The sequence below is a fragment of the Nasonia vitripennis genome, chromosome 1 (assembly GCF_009193385.2).
Source record: "Nasonia vitripennis strain AsymCx chromosome 1, Nvit_psr_1.1, whole genome shotgun sequence".
Taxonomy (NCBI): Eukaryota; Metazoa; Arthropoda; class Insecta; order Hymenoptera; family Pteromalidae; genus Nasonia; species Nasonia vitripennis.
In genome coordinates this window covers 1,903,748-1,923,804 of record NC_045757.1, presented here as the reverse complement: position 1 = coordinate 1,923,804, position 20,057 = coordinate 1,903,748, and the positions used below count along the sequence as shown (strand labels likewise).

Genomic DNA, 20,057 nt, shown 5'->3' with positions numbered 1-20,057 from the left:
TAACTTACACACCGCAGAAAAAAGAGCGCGTCACCTCTCTCTCTCTCTCTCTCTCTCTCTCTCTCTCGCTCTCTCGCGAGATGTTTACAGCTCGTCCCCGGCGCTGCACTTTTCTTCGTCGCGATCACTTCAGAAAAAAAGAGGAGGAAGAAGAAGCTTCGTCGCCCTTTGAATCCCCTCCGGCGCGATATCTAACGAAGCACTTTGCGTCAAGCGGCATTTTTAATTTCGCTCTTTCCCGCCTTGCCTTTGTGCTCGAAAAAAGCTGCCGCCGCCGCTGCTGCTTCTTCTTCGCGGTTAGTCGCGTACATTTCGCCGATTCGAGTGCTGAGCTTTTGTCTTTGTCTCTCCCTCTCGCGAGGCTTTACAATAACGTGCGGATGAGAGACGATGGTATAATCCACTTTGTCGAGGGACTGATGCACACAGTCGCCGGCGAATCGACTTTGTCGGAAGGAGAAAATGGTTCACTTGCTTTGCCGAGGTTTTGTGCGAAAAATAAAGCGGGTCCTCTGAAGATTGACACAAGTGCCACTTTTAACGAGTCGCTTCTCTCTCTCTCTCTCTCTCTCTCTCTCTCTCTCTCTCTCTCTCTCTCTCTCTCTCGCTAGCTCAAAGGAAGCTCTAATGACGAATGCTCGCCGCACGCTTGTTGTCTGCTTTTCTAGGTTATGTTTGACGGTAGCCGAGTTGAAAGGCCGCTCGTGTGCGTTCTCACAATTGGATCGAGTTCGCGGAGTTTAGCGCATTGTTCGATTTAAACTGATGGGGTGTTGTGCCTGTATCGTTCCGCAACAAACAGCAGAAAAACTCAATCAAATTAGAAACGACACTAGTCAACAAAAATCAGCCTCGCGAAGCCCAATCTCTCCCGCAGTCGGAGTACGCGCGCACCTCCTATTCAGCCGCACACCGTCGAACCAATCTCCAGCTTCCCGGAAATTAACAAACGCGCGGCAAGAGAGAGAAAAGAGGAGAGTCGACCCACAAAAAAAGAAAGCATACCGCCGAACGGCCGAGGGCGCGCTAAAGTAATTAAAAGAGCCTCTGCGCGTCGCGCAGTATCTCATCCCAGCAGAGAAAGAGAGAGGGAGAGAGAGAGAGGCGTCGCTGAATCATTAAAAGAAGCATCGCGCGTCAGGCGAAAATTTACGAGTGATGCCACCGCAGCCGCACCGCCGCGTGTGTATAAACGAGCGCGCCGAGCAAGCAAATAATGCGTAAACTCATCGGCGTCGACCCCCTCCGCCATTAATTGGTCGAAGAAGGCTAGCGGCTATATAGCTACAGCAGCGCCATCGCACCGCAGTTCGACAACGGAAAATAAACGGAGCCGCGGTGAATTATTGCGCGCCAAGCGTGCGCGCGAGTAAACGTCGAGATTGCAAATTAATATTAGATCGCGGAGGGGAAATTATGTATCGAGGGGCTCTCTAGCTTTGAATTCGATTCTATAGGAGAGCCGAGGTGGGGGAAAGCAACGAATCGGGGGATTCCCCCGCCGAGATCTAGCGCGGGAGATTCAAAAATGCCAGCGAGATTTTTCTTTCCGCTCTAAATAATAATTCGAGACCGCACTCTTACAAAAAAAAGAGAAAAACATTCTCTCTCCCTCTGTGAATGGAGTGTCCAGTCGGCGCGATAAACACAGGCGTATTATAAAGCCTTCTGACATCGGTTGCTGTTTACACATACCTACACTTTTAACGACCGCCGCCTGCACCGCGATTCACGCGAAAAACAGTTTCCACGATACTAAGTATACGCGCGTGTCGGGCGAACGAGATAAAAGCTCCCCTTCCGCTTCTTTTTTCGTCGCTGAGAGAGCGCGCCGAGACGATAAACCAAAGGCGGCCATTCATCAAAATTATTGCGGGTAAGCCAAATATCAAAAATTGGCGCGAGCGCTCGTAAAAACGTTATCGCCGCGAGACAGACTCGACTGTATACGTGTGTGTGTGCGCGCGCGCGCGCGCGTGTGTGTGTGTGTGTAGCCGTACCACTTTCTCTCCCCTATACTGTAGCGCGCGGCGGAGCGTTTATCTGTCGCCCTTTTTTTCTCATTCCGCCTTCCCTTGACCTATTCCCTGATCGTTCGCTTCCGACTCGCCCTCCTGCGAGTTACACGCGCCATGTGTGAGCCTATATGCGAGAAATCCTTCGCGCATGCGTTACCTATACGGATATGTTTGCAGCGCAATATCAGCCCGCGTACACCTTCGCATCACATATGTAAGGCTGTTTATTCGCTGTGCCATTAGCGCGGCGGTCTGCTAATGCTGGTTTACAGTAGCTATACACAAGAGCTATAGGCTTATTGATACGCAGCGCGGCGAGCCGCCGCCGAGTAATCGAGAGTCGAACGAGGCTTTCGTATCGATGACTGATGAGAATCTGCGGTGTAAACGCAAAGATGGCTGGTCAAATTGTATTCAGTAGTAACAGCCGTATACGGCAAGACGCGGAATAGGGATGTCAAACGAAGACAAAAATAATTGGGGAAACAAAACCCCCTCGACGAAGACGATAAAGACTGCAGAAGAGGCCCAAGCGACAGAGCCAGCTTCCCTTCGGCGCGTGTATATCTGGCCTGTAAACGTTGTAAAAGGGCGCGCAGATAGGCGCTTCAGTCTCGGGCGCACATAAAAGCAGACAAAGAAAGCGGCGAACGACATGCTCGAAAGCAGCGCAAAGGTCGCGCCAGAACTCTCGAGAAAGAGAGAGAGAGAGAGAGAGAGAGAGAGAGAGAGAGAGAGAGAGAGAGAGAGATAGAGAGAGAGAGAGAGAGAGAGATAGAGAGAGAGAGAGAGAGAGAGATAGAGAGAGAGAGAGAGAGAGAGAGAGAGAGAGAGCTTATACGAGCTAACCTATAAAGGCGAAACGTCAATCTCCGCTGCGTCGGAGACATTTACAAGCCTGACCCACAGTCGTGCAATTCACGAGAGAGCTTACGCGGGAAAAGGAGAGATAGAGAAAGACGTATACATCCTTTCCAAAGCGCCCTGCACCTGCAGCAGTAGCAGCGCCCTCTATGCAAAGAGACTAAGAAGACAAATGAAACGAGCAGACGAGACTGACGGACAAATGCGACTGTGACAAGCTGCGCTGCGGTAAGTTGGTGGGGGGGGGGGAGGGGAGGGATTAGAGAAGACGGGAATAATAAAGGACGCCGCCACCGCGCAGACTCCGGCGTCTTCGAACCGGCGCGATCATTTTTTATCCCGCAACTTTGCTCACTCAATAATCGCTCCGAAAATAGAACGCGCTGAACAGCGCAGTAATTTGCACCGCTTCGCAGAACGAATTCCGAAACAAAAACTCTACCAGCAGAAGAGGGTATGCATACTCGTGGAGTTTTTCAAAGCCGCGCTTTGAGAATCGCGCTTTGTGCAAGGAAACGTTCCGGGAAAAATCCCGGAGAGAAAGAGCGAGAGAGAAAAAAAAACAAATTACCCAGAGACTCAACAAGCAACAGCAGCAGCCGAAAAGCTACTAGCAGAAGAAACGAAAGAGCGCATATAAGGTTGTTTCCCTCGCGGCGCGCGTGCGCCCCGCGCGCAGCATCGACCCGCTCGCGCGTTCCTTTTCCGTCCCTCTCTGCAAGCACGAGGTGGCTCGTAAATCACGCTTGCACAAGACGCCTATGTATATACGCTCCTCTCTCTCTCTCTCTCTCTCTCTCTCTCTCTCTCTCGGAGGCTTTTCATGAAAGACGCGCCGCGATTTCCTTCATCGCGGCTCGCGTTTCTCTCTCGATCGTGCGCGGCTTCGAAAGGTTAATGCCGCTCGCGAGGCCCGTATCGACGCGGGTGCCAATTAAGCCGAGTGCTGTTGTGTGTGTGTGTGTGTGTGTGGCTCGGATGCATGCTTTTGTCGGGATTTATCGTTTCTTATTTAGCGTATGTACAGTCGGTCCATCAGCCGATGAGCTCTATCGTGTCCTAACCTCACTTTTCACGGCTGAACTTTTAATTCCGAACAAATTGCGTTCCATCTGCGCGGATCCCGGGAAATGGACTGCACGGATCCACGCCGTAATTCACGTGGGCTTCGCTTTGTTGTGCTCACGTGACCGGAGATGGAATAGGGAGGGGGGCTTAATGATAGAGTGCGCGAAAATTCAACGCTATAAAGAATTCATCTTGGGCAGCCACGCCCCCTGGGTGCGATAATTCAAAACTTTGAGGGAGGCTAGCCACACCGCACACACAGAGCGCTGAAGGCCAGATTTAACGAGAGCACATAACCTCGAATTACCGTAGCTTTGAGCGCCGGACAAATAACGCTTCGTGTCTTGCCGAGACGTGACTATTTGATTCCTCCGTCTCATCTCTGCCCCTCTCTCTTTCAACTTTGTGCGTCCGCAACTGTGTGCGGTCAACTATTCGGTGTGCCGTGCGCGGCTCTGCGAAACTACGTGCTCCCGTCGTCCGTCGTTCGTTTTATTATTATCTTTACGTGTAAACTTAGCCTCCGTATAAACGCAGGACGCTCCGAGCGAACGATAAATTTCGACTCGCGAATTCCGCGCAGCTGTATCCCGAATATTTCAGTTGAATTTTTAACGGCGGATCCGCGTAATCGACTAGTCCCGGCCCGACAATATTTTATTGTGTCTATCAGCGCGTTACTTATTCAACCGAATAAACGATCATCCCTTTCTACAACACACAGGGGAGAGAAGGGAGAGACAGACGCGCCGTAGACTCGTGTTATCGCTCGTGACTCGACATCGCTCGACACGCTAATGCGCGTGCGATCCACTTTCTTCTCTCTCTTTTTTTCTCCTCCCGTCCTCGGCGACCCCGCGGCCGTACATACGTCTCGTGCATCTGATAGTGGTGAAATTGCGTGAAAAATTCAGCAGACAAATTTGTGTGACAAATCGAAGCTCCGTCGGACGCTCTCTCTCTCTCTCTCTCTCTCTCTCTTTCTCTCTGTTTGGCTATGGATTTATGCATAGCCCCCCGTCGACGATTCCACATACCGAGCGCGCGCTCGAACGCATTCGTTCGAGTAAATAGCGAGGAATTTTTATGAAGTTGCTCCGCGCGCGCGCGTTGAAAATTCACTTTCTCTTGCTTGTTTTTACGAGACGCGATAAAACCTGACGTTATGAGCTCGAGGGGTATAATGCTGTTCACTCGAGCCATCGAAGTGTCGTATATCCGCTAGGTCCCACTTAGCTCGCGAGATTTGTCGCGTGGTCCCCTCGTCACCTGGCGGCGGACCACCAAACTAGCGCTCGTACTTCAGCCCCGTCGTAAATCAAGCGAACGTCGGTCTTTCCCGACGTCCGATTTGCATAAAACACCGGGAAAAAAAGATACCACCCCCCTTGAATTAATATTCTCCCGATCCATTAACAACAATCACCAGTACATCCGCGTCCATCGCTCAAATAACACGCGAATTCGGTGCCCCTATATGTAGGAAAAAAAACCATTTCTCACGAGAGAAACGTAAAAAAAGGCGCGGGCACGTGTGTTAGTAAGTAGGTAAGAGAAAGATCGGGAAAACTCACCCTCTGCGCTTTCCTCTTGTCGGCTCGCTGATTCTGGTGATAAATTCGGCTGAAGTTGCTGACGATGACGGGCACGGGCAGAGCTATCACGAGCACACCGCTGAGCGAGCACACGCCGCCGACTATTTTGCCGGCTATTGTCTCCGGTACCATGTCGCCGTATCTGTGAAAACACGGCCAGAGATTAGTCCTCGAAGCTTCTTTTTATTATCCACCTGTATGGATATAGATGTGGGTCGTGTGTGGGGTATAAGGGTTTCGTGATCGAAGGGATTATCATCATCGGGGGCGAATTAAAATTTCAAATTGCCGGTAACAAGCTACTGGCGCAGCGCGCCGGGGATAAAAAAGAATTTGCGAGGAATGAAAAAATTGGGTCGAATGATATCCTATTCTGGGTGAGGTTGAAAGGTTAGCCAATAAATGTGCGGCGGCATTTCGCTGCGGCAATCGCGAGCAAAATGTTATAAATACGAGCGAAGCCCGGCAAATATTTTAAAAGGTTTCGTGTGCGCTGCTCCTCTCTTACTCTCTTTCCTCTGTGTCGTCTAAGCGCAATTGAATTTAATACAAGTTTTCAGAATTGTTGCGTGACATACTGCCGGTAGCAGCGGCGCAGATAAAAAAAGAGGAAGTAACAAGAGTCGCGAAGCGTATTTTCGAGGAATGAAATTTTCAGCGACGACGCCGCGGGACAAACGCGCTTTTTGCATACACACATCGGGCTGTCGGCTCACCTTGACATTAATACCCGCTATGCTTATTAATTAACTGTTCCAAGCTGGTCGTCGTGACGTCGCGTCTTATTATAGACTCGCGAGCGTCGGCTCTCATTCGAGATGAATTTTTCCTTCGATTAAAAAACCCACTCTCGAATTCGCGTCACGGAGCGAACGTACTGCACCTATACCCCCGTTTATTTTCATAAAACAATATAGCGGCCAAGACTATATCCGCAAAATAAAACCGCGCGCGGCTCGACATTATTTCCGCAGAGCGGAAAAGCCGAGCACAGAGTAACATATAAGCCGCAGGTCGCATTAGGTATGAAATATGGATGGCGGTATTAAAATTCAACGTCTCTCGCGTGTGACGGCCATAACAAACTGTCGGGACGAAGACCGGATTAATCGCCGCTGATTCGGTCCGCCTCTGCGACTACGTCACACGCAGGAATCTCGATGAAAAATTAATCAAAGGTATATAATGTTCGGAAGAGAGTATGCAGCGAAGCGACGGAAATTCAATTTGTGCATGGAAATCGAGAGAGCTTCTCGCGAAAACTCGCCTCGGACGTATAATTTCCTGACGGTCGGCAATAAAAGGCGCGAGCGGACCACCTGCGCAACTCGATGTAGCCCAGTTTGCACTCGTTCGAGTTTACGGCGACGAGTACCCCTATATAACGGCGGAGAGTACTTCCGCGTAGAAAGCACTCGTGCAAGCGTCGGCGTATACGAAGATCTCGATAAGCTCCTTAATAAAGTTGGGCAGGGACGTATGTCCGAGGGCTTTGCAGTTTAGATGGGTGTGTGCAGTGTGCAGTGAGCTTGTGGGACGAGTTTTTCGCAAACGAGTATATCACAACGATTTCAGTTCTAGAATAATTCTCCAAGGACATTGTCCTCTTGTACCGCAAAGCCAATACAAAAATCATACGTCTTTTCAAGCAAACATCAAAGGCTCGGAACTCGGCATCAGGCCGAAAATAAAGTTTTTACTGCACTCTCCCAAAAATGCGAAAGCAACGCGATAAAACAAATCCCAACCGCACTCTAACCAGAGCGCCAGTCGCATCAACGTCAGTCGAGTAGCTCGTTAATTCGCCTTAGTCACTGCAGCAGCCTCCGCACACAAACACACGGGCAGCAGCTCCGCCCGTACAATAGACGCCGCTACTCGCGCGCGCGCGCGCGAGAGAGAGAGAGAGAGAGCCGGGATTGATTGATCACGCCGGCAATCTTTCGCGACTGCGCTATATACCTCGTTATACCCTTTGAGCTCGCGAAGTAGGACAAATCGCGCAGTCTTGGATGGAAAGAGAGAGAGAGAGAGGGGGGGAGGGAGAGGGAGATTTCGAGAAGAGGCCAAAGTAATTACGTTGGAGATCGGCATCATCATTCTTCCTGCGTTCTCTCTCTCTCTCTCTCTCTCTCTCTCTCTCTCTCTCTCTCTCTCTCTGGCTTCGATACCTCGAGCCTGCGGATGGATGGGCCAAGTTTTCCCGGGGCATTGCGGTGCGTTCTTTTCAATGTATGCTTGCGACTGTTGACGGGGGAGGATCGATCGGGAGGTTGAAATTGAAAAGCGTCTAGTTTTCACAAAAACTGTTGCCGATTGTCCAAGTTTTCCAAACGTCAACAAAAAACCCGCACGCATCCATTTGTTCCGGTTTCCTCTCTTGACACAGAGCGCGCGTGACATATTTCAAGGGAGAGAAGACAGACGAAACAGGGGGCGAGAAGGAGCATAAGGAAAGTGAGGTGCGGACCGGAGAATAATCGAGAGCATCACGGCACTGTCTTGATCTTCGTACGCGATGACGGGGATTTCCACCGGACGCCTAATCTATATACGCTGGATTTTCTCTCGGGCGATAAGGACGAAGAAATTATGTTTGTTTTTTCCTAATATCTGTACCCATAAAAGTCTCCTTTGCCGACCGTATCTGTCAGTTGAACTTTATAACATCGGAATATATATACTTTGCGAGAGAGAGAGAGAGAGAGAGACGCGCGTGAATGCACAGTGGCGAAAGAAAACAAATGACGCGCAAGACGTCGAAGCACGGGGCAAACAGCAGGACAGCGCTAGTCTCGAGAATTTTGATGGCCGATAAAAGCGTCGTTGTCGCCGACGACGTCCGTGTAAAAATGACCGTCGGGTATACATGCGCGTGTTGAGGGAAAAGAGAAACACACGTATAGCAGATGTCCAGGAATATTTTCCCTCGACTGAATGATTTACTGCGCGCCGTTTCTTTCCACGCCTTCTCCCTCTACTCCACCCTTCGCAGCCCGGAATATTTATGGACTTTTCTTTGTCCCGCTGAATATTTCGCGCGAATATAATAAAACTTGTAATTTCGCCTTCGGGATCAGCATTTTTGAATAATCACTCCTCATTTCGCAGCGCGCGCGCGCGCGAAAGTGCTCTGAAAGTTGAAACGGCCTTCCCGGTATAATATTGAAAGTATAATCGCGCAGCTTCGAGTGGAGTAATACTCGAGCGCGAAACGGTATGTATAGCCCTAGAAAAAGAACACATTGTCGGGATAGAGAGAAAGAGGAAGAAAATCGATGAAAAAGTATATTGCGCGATGTATATATTGTTTCACGGCTGCAGGCAACGCACGTCTGCCCCGACATTAATTGAAAAATGCGATAATTGGCATGCGGCTGCCCGAGAGGGAGGGGGAGGGGGGGAGAGTCACTCTGGAATCTGATTGAACGCGGGGGGAAACAAAAGGAAATCAACAATAATAGCGGAAAATTCAACGTATAACTGACGGCACATCGACTCTTTTTTTTTCTAATTATTGTTTTTCTTTTCTTTTTACCCGTGGGTTACAATACCACCGCTCTCACGTTTGATGAGGATCTCTTTCTCTGACGCTTTAGAGGTTGATTGTTGGTTTTTTTTTTACTTCTAAAAGCTGGTAATGAAGAGTTCAGCCGTGATTTCGGTTAAGTGATTTAAGCATAGGAACAATGCGATTCAGAGGCTGAAAAGCGCAAGGTGCGAAGTTTGCTGTTGCCCATCCGGGTCAAGGGTCCGTATTATATATCAGCATGAAACGCTGTCCAACAAAAAAGCCGTCCGGTATTTACCGATTCGAACGGCCGAGCAATAATCGAGTTAGCGGACGCGCGAAAATAGGGGCTCGCGAGCTTTTCGGCAGGCGGGACGGCGCTTCGAAAAAAAGGACCCGCTGACCGACTTTTCGACGCTTTATTCACCGTGGCCGATTGTTCTATTATTCGATTTGCGCCGCGACGACTCCGGCTTTGATTAAACGCGCGCCGACTGTTTTCGATGCGTAGCTCTGCACACACACATACAAACACACAGGTTCGATCGGCGCGTCGATTGGCTGGTAAAAGGATTAGCCGTCGCAGAGAAAGTGCGGCAGCGATTTCGGCGGCAAGTCGAGCCGTGGAAAAATAGAGGCTTTTTTGCAGGATATAGGCTCGCGGAGCCGGATGTAAATGCGAGTTCTGCGATTTTCGGCGAGGCAGAGTGTTTTTTTTAGGGAGAGGGGGGCTGGTTCGTTTTGTTTGTTCGCGCAGCTTGGAATATGCAATTCTCGACGTTGTTGTTGTTTACTCGCGGTTACTTTTTTTTCGAATAAATTTCCGTTCTCCCCGCGACGACGTTCTTTGACGCATCGAAATTAGCTCGATACAGCGCAGACGCATTTGCAAATTGAAACTCGGATAATTTAATTCCACAGAGGGCCACGCGACGAACATTCCAATACCATTAGCAACAAATTCCGTAGACGGGAGAGAAGGGATAAGCTCCCGCCTCGCGGCAAAACGAATTTCGAAATTCCTCGTGAGCCGTCCCCGGAAAGGAAACAAAAGCCCACGTATACGGCCTCGGTATGCACTGGCAAACTCTCCTCCGCTCTCTCTCTCTCTCTCTCTCTCTCTCTCTCTCTCTCTCTCTCTCTCTCAAAGTGCAGTATATATATATATATATATATATAGCAGTCGGCTCCGACAAACATTTCGCCGCGAGTAATGGAAGAGTAGCGGTATACGATGAGTGGCGGCTAAAAAATCGCGGAAAAATGAGGCGACAAGCCGGGGGAAAAGAAAAAGTTTTTTCGCGATTGCGCCGCGCGCCAAGGGTAGGAGGCTAAGTGCGCCTCGTTAAGAGCTTTTCCTCATTTTCCGCGCGGCGGCAACTTTCCGAGCTTCTTCTTCGCGAAGAGAAGCTCCTTCCCTTCTTTTTTTTGTCTTTGATATACTCGGACGCGCGGCAGTTTGCGTTTTTGTATTATTGCGCGGTGCAATCGATGATCTTCGTAATCCGAGGAGAGAAAAAGCGCGTATGGATACATTGACTATATGCGTACGGCTTTCAATCGGCCGTTCAAACACGTCGATGCAGCGCGGGAAAAGTTGCCGAGCGATCGATCAAACTTTCGAGGGATTGACAGTGCGTCGGAAACGCCTCTCCAACTTCTTGGAAAATATTATTTTTCAAGCCGGCGCTGATAGTACCACGTACGGCTCTCTTTCTACACTTGACAGATTGCGATTCTGCCCGACGCTCAATCGGACCCATTCGTTCTCGTAAGGCCATACAGGAGAAGAAATAAAAGTTAGAAGACTCTGTCTTTCGAATTAATACGGAAAAACGGAAATAGACGAGCCGATTCGCGCAATTATCGTCCGAGCACCAACTGGACCGTCGCGCAGCACGAATATAAGCCGACGCATCTCTCTCTCTCTCTCTCTCTCTCTCTCTCTCTCTCACACACACACAACCTCGACCTCCTTTCCTCTTCCGTCGTCGCGCGGCAGCTTCTGGCATCGGCGTCACGATTTCGGGACTGATTACAGCCAACATCGTCGTCGCGGAAACGACGCAGACCGAGATTCGAGAAATTTTCACAACCGAGTTATTACGTATCTATAAGACACACACATAGTGTGTACACTCGAAAAGCTTAATTTTTTATCGCCGACACTGCGAGACTTTTTTACGACGCTGACGGGGGGCCGCACTAACTTTCTTTGTCGGAATCGATTACAGGGCGGAGGGGGCCGCGCGATAGTGCTTTTGGCCGTAAAACTTACTTGGCCGTAAAAATTTGATTTTCGTCGTCGTCGTCGTCGGAGCCGAGAGTTTCTCTCTCTATTTTTTCTCCCTTAATGGATATAATTTGTGCGAGAGGGATAAAGCGCCGAGAGAGAGAGAGAGAGAGAGAGAGAGAGAGAGAGAGAAGGAAGCTTCGCGATGAAAAAGCACTTTTACCGAGCGTTACATATCTCCATCGATACTACGGGAGCCAATGGCGGGATGGTACAGTGTGCTGCTGCTGCTGGACTCTGAGCGTTTTATCATGAGGATATACACGGCGCGAAGAAAGTGGGATTTTATCTTTATACCGCAGCTTATAACCAAAGAATGCACCGGAGCTTGGTTAGAGTCAAGGCGACTATCGGAAAGACGGCGACTCCACGAAGTATCGTACATAGATTTTCGTAACATATCCAACTCTGTAACCAAAGTTCGAGCCCCATCTCAAAGGGCTTAATTGAAAAGTCAAACATTCGTTTCCTCTACTTGGGCGAAAACACATTTCAGCCAGGCCAAAATAAAGTTTCACTCTTCCCCTCGTAAACACGAATTTCCCGCAGCAGCAGCGACGGCAGCCGTCGTATACTAGCCCCATTTCCCATTTTCGCTTCTTGTCGTCTTGAAGCTTCTCTTTGGCGCTGAAAAGCTCGCGCGCGCGTGTATGTCTGTATGTGTGCGTATATAAGGGTCGGCATTAGAATGCGCTCTATCTTTAGAACGCCGCGACTGCGGCCGTGGAATGCCCATTGACTGCGCGCGCAAAAGCCATCTGGTGGGGGAAGCAGCAGCGCAGCAGTGACGCGCTTCGCGCCCTCGTAAATCAGCGGGGTAAATTCGCCAGGTGCTGCAGCGGCCCAGCATCGATTTGTTTGATTTTTCGCCGACGGCTTGATTAATCTCGTTCGTATTTTGAATTTGAAAATTCGCGCGGATAAATCAAGCCGCTGTCGATGGGGTTGGAAAGCTTCGTTTCATCAGCGTCAGTAAATCAGAAATCGCTTCGGTCCCGGAGAAAAGGAGGCGAGAGTTGGCACAGCCTCTGGCCACTTGATCTCTCCAAAGCTCTCGACAAACAAAAACACCTGGCATCGGAGACTGGGCTAATAGAATAACAGTTGTTCCGCGCGCCTGGACAGAGCTCAAGCCGATAGCGATGTGAGCGGCATCGATTATATCGGCGTTATATGCGTGCGCGTCGGAATCGTGTTCTGGGAGAGTCGAATCAACGCGTCTTGGACGAGCCGTTTATAATGCAATCTTATAATCTCGGGGGAGACCGAGGGGTCAGAGGAGTTTAGGGAGAGCCGTTTGGGAAACGGAGCTTTAAATCAGAATTTTCGGGAGGAGGGTTCGAAGCCCCGTATAATTAATGCACGTCGAGCTATACCGGAAGTGCTCCCGAAGACTGTGTAGCGGCGATGATTTTCTAGTTCGACTTTAATCGCTGATAATAAAATCACGAGTATTATAGCGTCGTTATTCACGAGACGACACAACGCAGCGATTGAAACGTGACTATGGATGTACAGCCGGAATAACTTTGCATAATACTCATTATGATAACTTATTCAAACTTACGTGCCGAGAGACACTTATAAAATAACGCGACCGTTTAAGCCAACGACTCACCTGTAACACACATACACACACGCGCGAGAGAGAAAGAATTGATCCATATTCATGAGGGCCGGGTTGATGTATCGTAAAAATTATGCTAACGAGACAACTTTTAACAGGCCGTGGAAAATAGCTTCCCGCGCCGCGAAGAGAAGGAAGAAAGAGGGAAAAAAATCGCCCCGAATTTATGGCCTACGTACACGCCGTGTTTGTATCCGCTTCATATTATCACTCGCGTCCGACCCCCGTTCTAAAAGCACTTGCGTCGTTTTCCGGGGATCTGAGAAGATCAAACAAGAATACATCGCCCGCAGGAGCCGAAGAAGAGAGAGGATCTTAACGAGCGGATGCAGCGAATACAGGGTGTATTATAACGACGACGACGCAGCAGCGCCTGCGCCGAAGAGATTGCGCTTTACGACTGATAAACGCGCTTCGAGAAGAGTCGAGCTGCTGCATAGCGCTGTGTATGTGTGTACCGCGTAGCATCAGCCGAAATTACCACGGCGAGATCGGGTAAGTGCTTTTAAAGTTCACTTGGCGAGCTTTAAGAGCGAGTCCCTAGTTTTTGCGCCGGGATAGAAGAGAAAACGAGATGAACGTTATAATCGCGCGTGTTTTACGTCGTCGAATAACTCGACGGATTTGAAAATTGTATCAATCCCCTGTCGGAAGAGCTCGGAACGATTTTAACGCGATATAATCAGAGGCGTTGCAAAAACAGCGGTATTTTTAAACTCCTCTTTTTCCTCCTCTAGCAAAGTCAACAAATGCTCTGCATCAGCGTGAGAGAGAAGATAAAATCAATCGGAGTCACTAAAAATACCGATTCGTCTTTCTCTTTCTCTCGAGCGCGAGAGAAGCATCCCGCGATCGACAAAAAGCACGTGGTATTTAAAGATCCGTCATTCGTCGTCGCCGGACAGACCTGACTGACACGACCAATTCTCTTGCGCAATAATAAATCGTGAAAACTATAAAGAAGTTGATCCCGCCGCCTCGCGGTTAGAGGCTTCCGGTACGATTTGTTTTCTCACCGAGAAAGAGAGAGAGAGAGAGTTTAAAATATCCCGAGCGCTCTCCGCTCCATATAATACTCTTTCCCTACGTATAATTGCATAATGGGAAATCCGTCTGTTCCGAGAATCCGATGATTGGCATCGAGCTGTAAGCGGACATCGGATTTCGAGTGGAATTTATAATCATGTTGAGTTTTGATTATACCTATAATTTTTGCTATTATAGCGTAATTATCTCCGGTAAAGTATTGATCAGGGAATTATTCGGGGGCTGCGTTGAATAACGAAATATGCCGCGCGGTACATAAGCTCATCGATAAGATGAAAGACGTAATTGCTTTCAGTAACTAATTAGGCATCGTTATACCCGGCTTCCCTTTAATTAGAGCTTCTGATTATCATAACGTTCCGCGCGGCAAATTAAAGCGTCGCGAAATTGAAAAACGCTTCATCGAAAAGATCCCCCGACTATCTACGGCCGACGATACGCGTCCACTACTGCATCTCCATAAACTCGGGATTCAATCGTCCAATTTAAAATCAGACTGGAAAAATCGAGGCACTTAACGGCGCCGCGACGTTAATCCCGCTCTGCAGCGAGAGAATATAAAGACGCCACGTTCATCATTTTTATCGCTCGAATATTTCGAGAGCGCGAGGACTGCTCGGCAGTAAAAGACGTTATTGCAAGAGCGTCCGTCCGTTTTATCGCGCGAGCGCAACTTTCGTTATGAGAGAGAAAGAGAGAGAGGGGAGGGAAAACGCCGAGAGTTTTCCGGTTGCGTGGCAACGTTTCGTTTCTCATGATTCGATCGTTTATTCCCCATCCAGGATATGTGCGGGCGTATTATTGCATGCGGAGATGTTATAGATTATAAAATTACGTAAAGGTGTGGGGATAACAAGAGCGAATTCGTAACACGGCGGGAATCTCATTAGAGCGGGAAAATGAGACGGAGAGATTTGGCGCGATACCGCGTGGAATCGGCTAAACTCACTCGGCCCCGCTGCACTTGTACGAGTTTTCCTTGGACGCCAGTACTCTCTCTTTTTCCGCGGAGGTGTGTCTATAACGTTCATAAGTCGTCGAGTGTATTATACGAATTCAAACTGTTTGGCACTTTGTATGATCACTCTCGAGCTTGGGGCTTCCTACAAATCGACTTGGAAATCCAATGTGGCTGAAATCGAAGCGACTTCTTGCGATTAAAATCCAAGGTTGCGAATTTCGGCAGTTTGAATTTCCCGCCCTGAACAAAATTCGACCCTAAAAGCTTCGTAAAAGACTTAGCGCAAAAGTTGCCATTTTAAAAAGCCGCGATTTTCAAACCTTCAGGTGCTTCCTAGTCTCTGCCATTTCAAGACAATCCAGACAATCATCCCATGCACTATAACCGTTCAAACAACCATAACCTTCAAAGAAATCCCTCTCACTCTCGTTCACCTGAAAGCTCGAAATCCAAAGAGCCAAAAATCGCGCGAAAAAACCCAAGCGATCGGGATTCCCAAGAGGCTACCGAGAACTTCATCCATCATCGCAAGCTCATCGTCTCGTTCTCTCGAAACCGACTTCGACTGACTCGTATATAGTCCAAGACAAGCAAAGCCTCTCTCGGCAACGGCAGCCAAAGTAAATCGCGTAGAAAGTCTCGTGCGGGACGTGTATATGCATACTACAGACATATAAGCGTCACACACGCTACGCCGCGGCGGAACAGAGAGAAAAGCTCGCCACCGCGCGCGTGTTTACGTAAGTGGATGATGGTTAGAGAGAAACGTATACCACGAGGGAAGCCTCGCGAACGATTCTACGAGTCGTCTCTCTCGGGTTTTTGTCGTCGGAGCTTTGAAATGAGGAGAGCGAGCTTATTACTTCGTCAGTGTTTTCTCGAGTGTGTATTACGTGCGAAAGTTCGGCTGTCTATAACGTTTGACAGGTTTATTGGTCTGGGAGATCGGGAAGAGATAAAGCGTTCGTTCGCTTCCGTGCATAGAGATGATTTGTAGTAACGATCGTTCAATATTCGTTCGTCTAATTTTATGACTTTACGCGAATTACGATTGAATACGAAAAGTTTTATACGTATATCACTATAAAGCAGAGGAAAAATCTTCCCTCGAAACTTCTGGGAGCAGAGTGTAAAAGAACGCGGCTGGCTTAATAAGTTAAACATTGATTCTCCTCTTTCGTTAATGAAGAAACTTGCAAACGAGGCCAATTCGCTCATTCTTTTCCCTTATTAAGCTAACACGGCGCTTTCGCGCGAGCACAGATTACGCTATATGCAGACGAGCGCAAGCTCGAGTTTCGTTCGCACTTCCGTTTGTGCGCTTCGCTTGTCTTTATCCTTAAATTTGAATCATCGCGCCGGGCTTACGCGCCTTATCCATCACACGGCCTCTGCACAGAAATTATACGAGCTCGTCAGGAGCTAAAAGCGCGAATTTTTTCATCCACAAAAAAGTAGCTTGAATTTCTCGTTTACACGTTTTTTTTTTTTGCTGAGGAAGCCGAAAATCACTGGTATTACAACTTGGCACACGGTGTAGATTCGGAGTGAAATTTCGTGTACGAAAATTTATTCAAAGCTTTCTCGTGCGTCCCCTTCTTCGCGTGTCACGGTGTGATTGACGAATTCGGGCGATTAATCAAGCGGCCGCACACGTGGCTATGAAAAATTTCAGCACAGAATTCCCCCACAGTATAGTTTCAAATTAATACGGCGGTTCGGATGTGTGTGTACTTTATTAATTCTTGTCAGCTTTGCCTTTCACTCACGATGAAGTTTGAAAATGTTCATAACCTCAAAACAAAGTTTCGGAATTCGGAAAATCTTAATTAAAGATCCGACGCGCACGATATCGCATCGTCGTTAATTACCATAGAAAAGCTAACAGGCTAAATGCAGAGTCGACGACTTCATCCTCGCATAGCCAGCGGGTTCACTCTCGACGAAAATTCTAAGAGTGTAAAAGCGAAAAGAAAAGCGCGCGACGTCGTCGGAGAGAAAAAAAGTTAAGGCAAGTACCTATATAATCTTTCGGCGTGTCACGAGTAGTCAGCCCCTCTTATTTTTTCTTCCCTTTTGGCTCCTCGCGCTTGGAACTTTCGTCGCGGCGGCGGAAGCGGACTGGAAATGAGCCAGGGGGCATCCTTAAGTGCCACTGTCGTGCGGCGAATCAGACCTAACCTCAAAATGGACTTGCCACTTTCGGAATCAGATAATTTCAAACGGAGAAACGATAGAACAGTATAGATTGAGGTAACAGTTATAGCATGAGCGGTCCTTACAAGGGTAGAAGAGTAGAAAATTACCTATGCGCCGCCTATGTTCGCTCTGGGTACTAAAAGGGAGCCAGAAAGTATAAATAGCAAAGGTAAGTTATTTCACCCATATTCTATGCAGAAACGTGTATATCTCGTGTAGTCGCATGCTTCGCGATATCGACAATTAATAGCAGTCATAACACGGCTATGTTTACAAATCACCCGTTTGCATAAACGATTGATCGGCGATCATTTAAATTCCCACCTACGCTAGCTGTTTATATTTATCAACACGACTGTAAGCTTATACGCGCATAACTGTTGTAATAGCGGTTAAATCGGCGACAACTACGACTGCAAAAATAACCGCGAAATTAGCATTATCCGCAACGAGGTAGCTTGTCCGAAATTCTTCGAAACTAATTTAAACAATCGTATCTCCGGGACTCTGCGCGATACAATCGCGCGACAACTGATTACACGAGAGCCGCGCAGCTCGTGTTCCTTTATTATCGGTTCCAAGTTCCAACTGGGTCGTATAGCCGCGTTATTATGACAATGAATGCGAAACGTCCAAGTTTGTCCGCCGGGAGACTTGCGTCGCCGGATTTACTATACGTTTCCTCCAAAGTTTCGCTTCGAGTCTTCTCTTCCCCCACTCCTGTGTCTTGTGTACGTATATACGAGGCAGGCTGGATTTTTGAGGTTATGTTCGTCTTTACGAGGTATTGCTTAATGCGAGCTCCCGGTGAAAAATTAATAATCGCTGCGGATTATGGACAGTGTATAATGTAAAGTTTGCGCGATATCCAATTAGTTTCTCGACTTTACTCACGCGTCGGTTCCGATATCACACGGTATACGCGCATAACCTCAAAGCGCTCGAGATAACGTTTACTGCCGGGTATTCAAAACGACGCTCGTGTGCGAGACTCGCTATAACTTTATCACAATGGCGATTGTGCATGTGCGCGACACGTTCAACACGGCAATTAAACAACGTTTAGCTCTCCGACTAAGGGAGAGAAAGAGAGAAAAGGAGTAAAAATAAAGAAACGTCGATCAAACAAAGTAGAGAAAGAAGCTAGGAAACATATATTCCTAAAGCGCAAACTTCGCGGCCATAAAATCGTAATTCCGTTATCGCGTCAAACATTTATTTACCCAGCGGGAGCGCGTAGTATTTTCGTATATATAAAAGCCGCGCACTCGGCAAAGCCTCTAATAATAACCGGATATTTCCAAACTCGACTACAGCGCCGTCGTTGCTGCTCTCGCGGCTTCTCTCTCTCTTGCGCTCGCACGGCTATACCTAAATATCTAATTAGCCACTCGAGCCATCCTCCGATATTCCCACGGCCGATAGATGTGTACGTGTGTGTGCGTATCGATCACTGCAGGAAGACAAAGTCGATTTTACTCGCATTTTTCACGTGTTTACCAACCCGGAAGTCGGCCAAAGTACACCTAAGAGCTTATCGAGATTTTTCTGGCATAAATTTCACTAACTCGCTCGAAAAAGGCGGAATTACGAAAAACTCAACCGCACTCCGGCAATTCAATCCAAAAATGTGTATCTTTCTGGTCACCGAGTCCGAATGCAAAACACGCTCCCCGGAAGCGTTTCTACCAGAAAAATCCGAGGATTTCAATTGCCTATCCTCAAAATCGCGAACATGATAATGAAAACATAAAGAAGCACCGCAAAGAATCCACAACGCCAACAATAACCGCACGAGGCGACGCGGAAAGCCCACCACGCGAGAGCGAGAAATAGAAAAGCCAGTGACGCTAACAAACGAGTGACAGCGGCAGAAAATCTGATGCAGCGAGTCTGGAAAAATGACTGCCTAATAATAAATGCCACACCGCGTCCACCGTCACCTTCTTTTTTTCTTTCTCTCAAGCAGGCGACACGCGCGATTAACGGCGTATTTTGAAAAACCTGTTAACGGTTTATAACGCGGGCTGTTTTGTGAAATTTCGTCTTTTATATTATATGCGTGCGCGGGAGTTTATATTTGGACGAGAGATTTATGCCGCGTCAAACAATGAATCTTCGAGTTCGAGGATATACGACGATACTACACGTGTCTTTCTGAAAGATAAACAAATACGCGCTCGGGTTATTTTCGACAATAACGTGATTATGGAAATAGCTGTTGTTATATCCGGAGGAGAAGGAGGAGCGCGAAGGTGATTAATGCGGGCCGCGGGAATTTTGAAAAATCGTTATTGACCGAGGATCAACTTTATTAATGCCCGAGCCGTTGAGGAAGACGCGCGGCAATATTTTTGATGGTTATTTAATAGTCGAGCTTCGAATCGTTCTCGCTAATTCCGGCGAAATTTCACGGAGAAAACCACACAGAGGCAAACTCGCGCGTAGCAACGTAAATATCAACAGTCGTAGTCAGCCAGCGTAATTAGTCGCGTTTAAAGGCGCAGCATCTACGCGTTTAACCCTCGGCGGTGGTCTGCGCATCGATGTATATACCATCGAGCAGAAATTACTTATATATACAAGCACGTAGACGCGGAGCGTTCTATACACGTGTGTACGTATTATAATGAGAAGCGCACGATGGCGTATATTTTAAGCCGTCGGCGGTGCGCGAGAGAGATATAGAGCCAAGGTTGCGCGCGCGCCTCAGACTGTATGGAATCGAATCCACCGCTCTGTGTATACATACACCTGCGCGAAAAAAAAGTATGTATATAAGCGAGAAGAAAGCTCTGCCGCCTAACGGAGCCACTTACGTCGCTGTTCCCATTTTTCGGTCCCTCTCTCCCCCTTTGCTCGCGCAAAGGGCGC

General features: G+C 48.3%; 1 protein-coding gene across 5 annotated transcripts in view; it reads right to left on the bottom strand.

Moving 5' to 3' along the window:
• Positions 1–20,057, bottom strand: part of LOC100122663 (potassium voltage-gated channel protein Shal) — an 84,080-nt gene that overhangs the window by 41,340 nt on the left and 22,683 nt on the right. For all 5 annotated transcript variants that reach the window (XM_031922076.1, XM_001606223.5, XM_016987604.2 and 2 more), the window contains exon 2: positions 5,525–5,687. In XM_031922076.1, the coding sequence (XP_031777936.1) occupies positions 5,525–5,687 (163 nt within the window). The remainder of the gene's footprint in view (positions 1–5,524; positions 5,688–20,057) is intronic.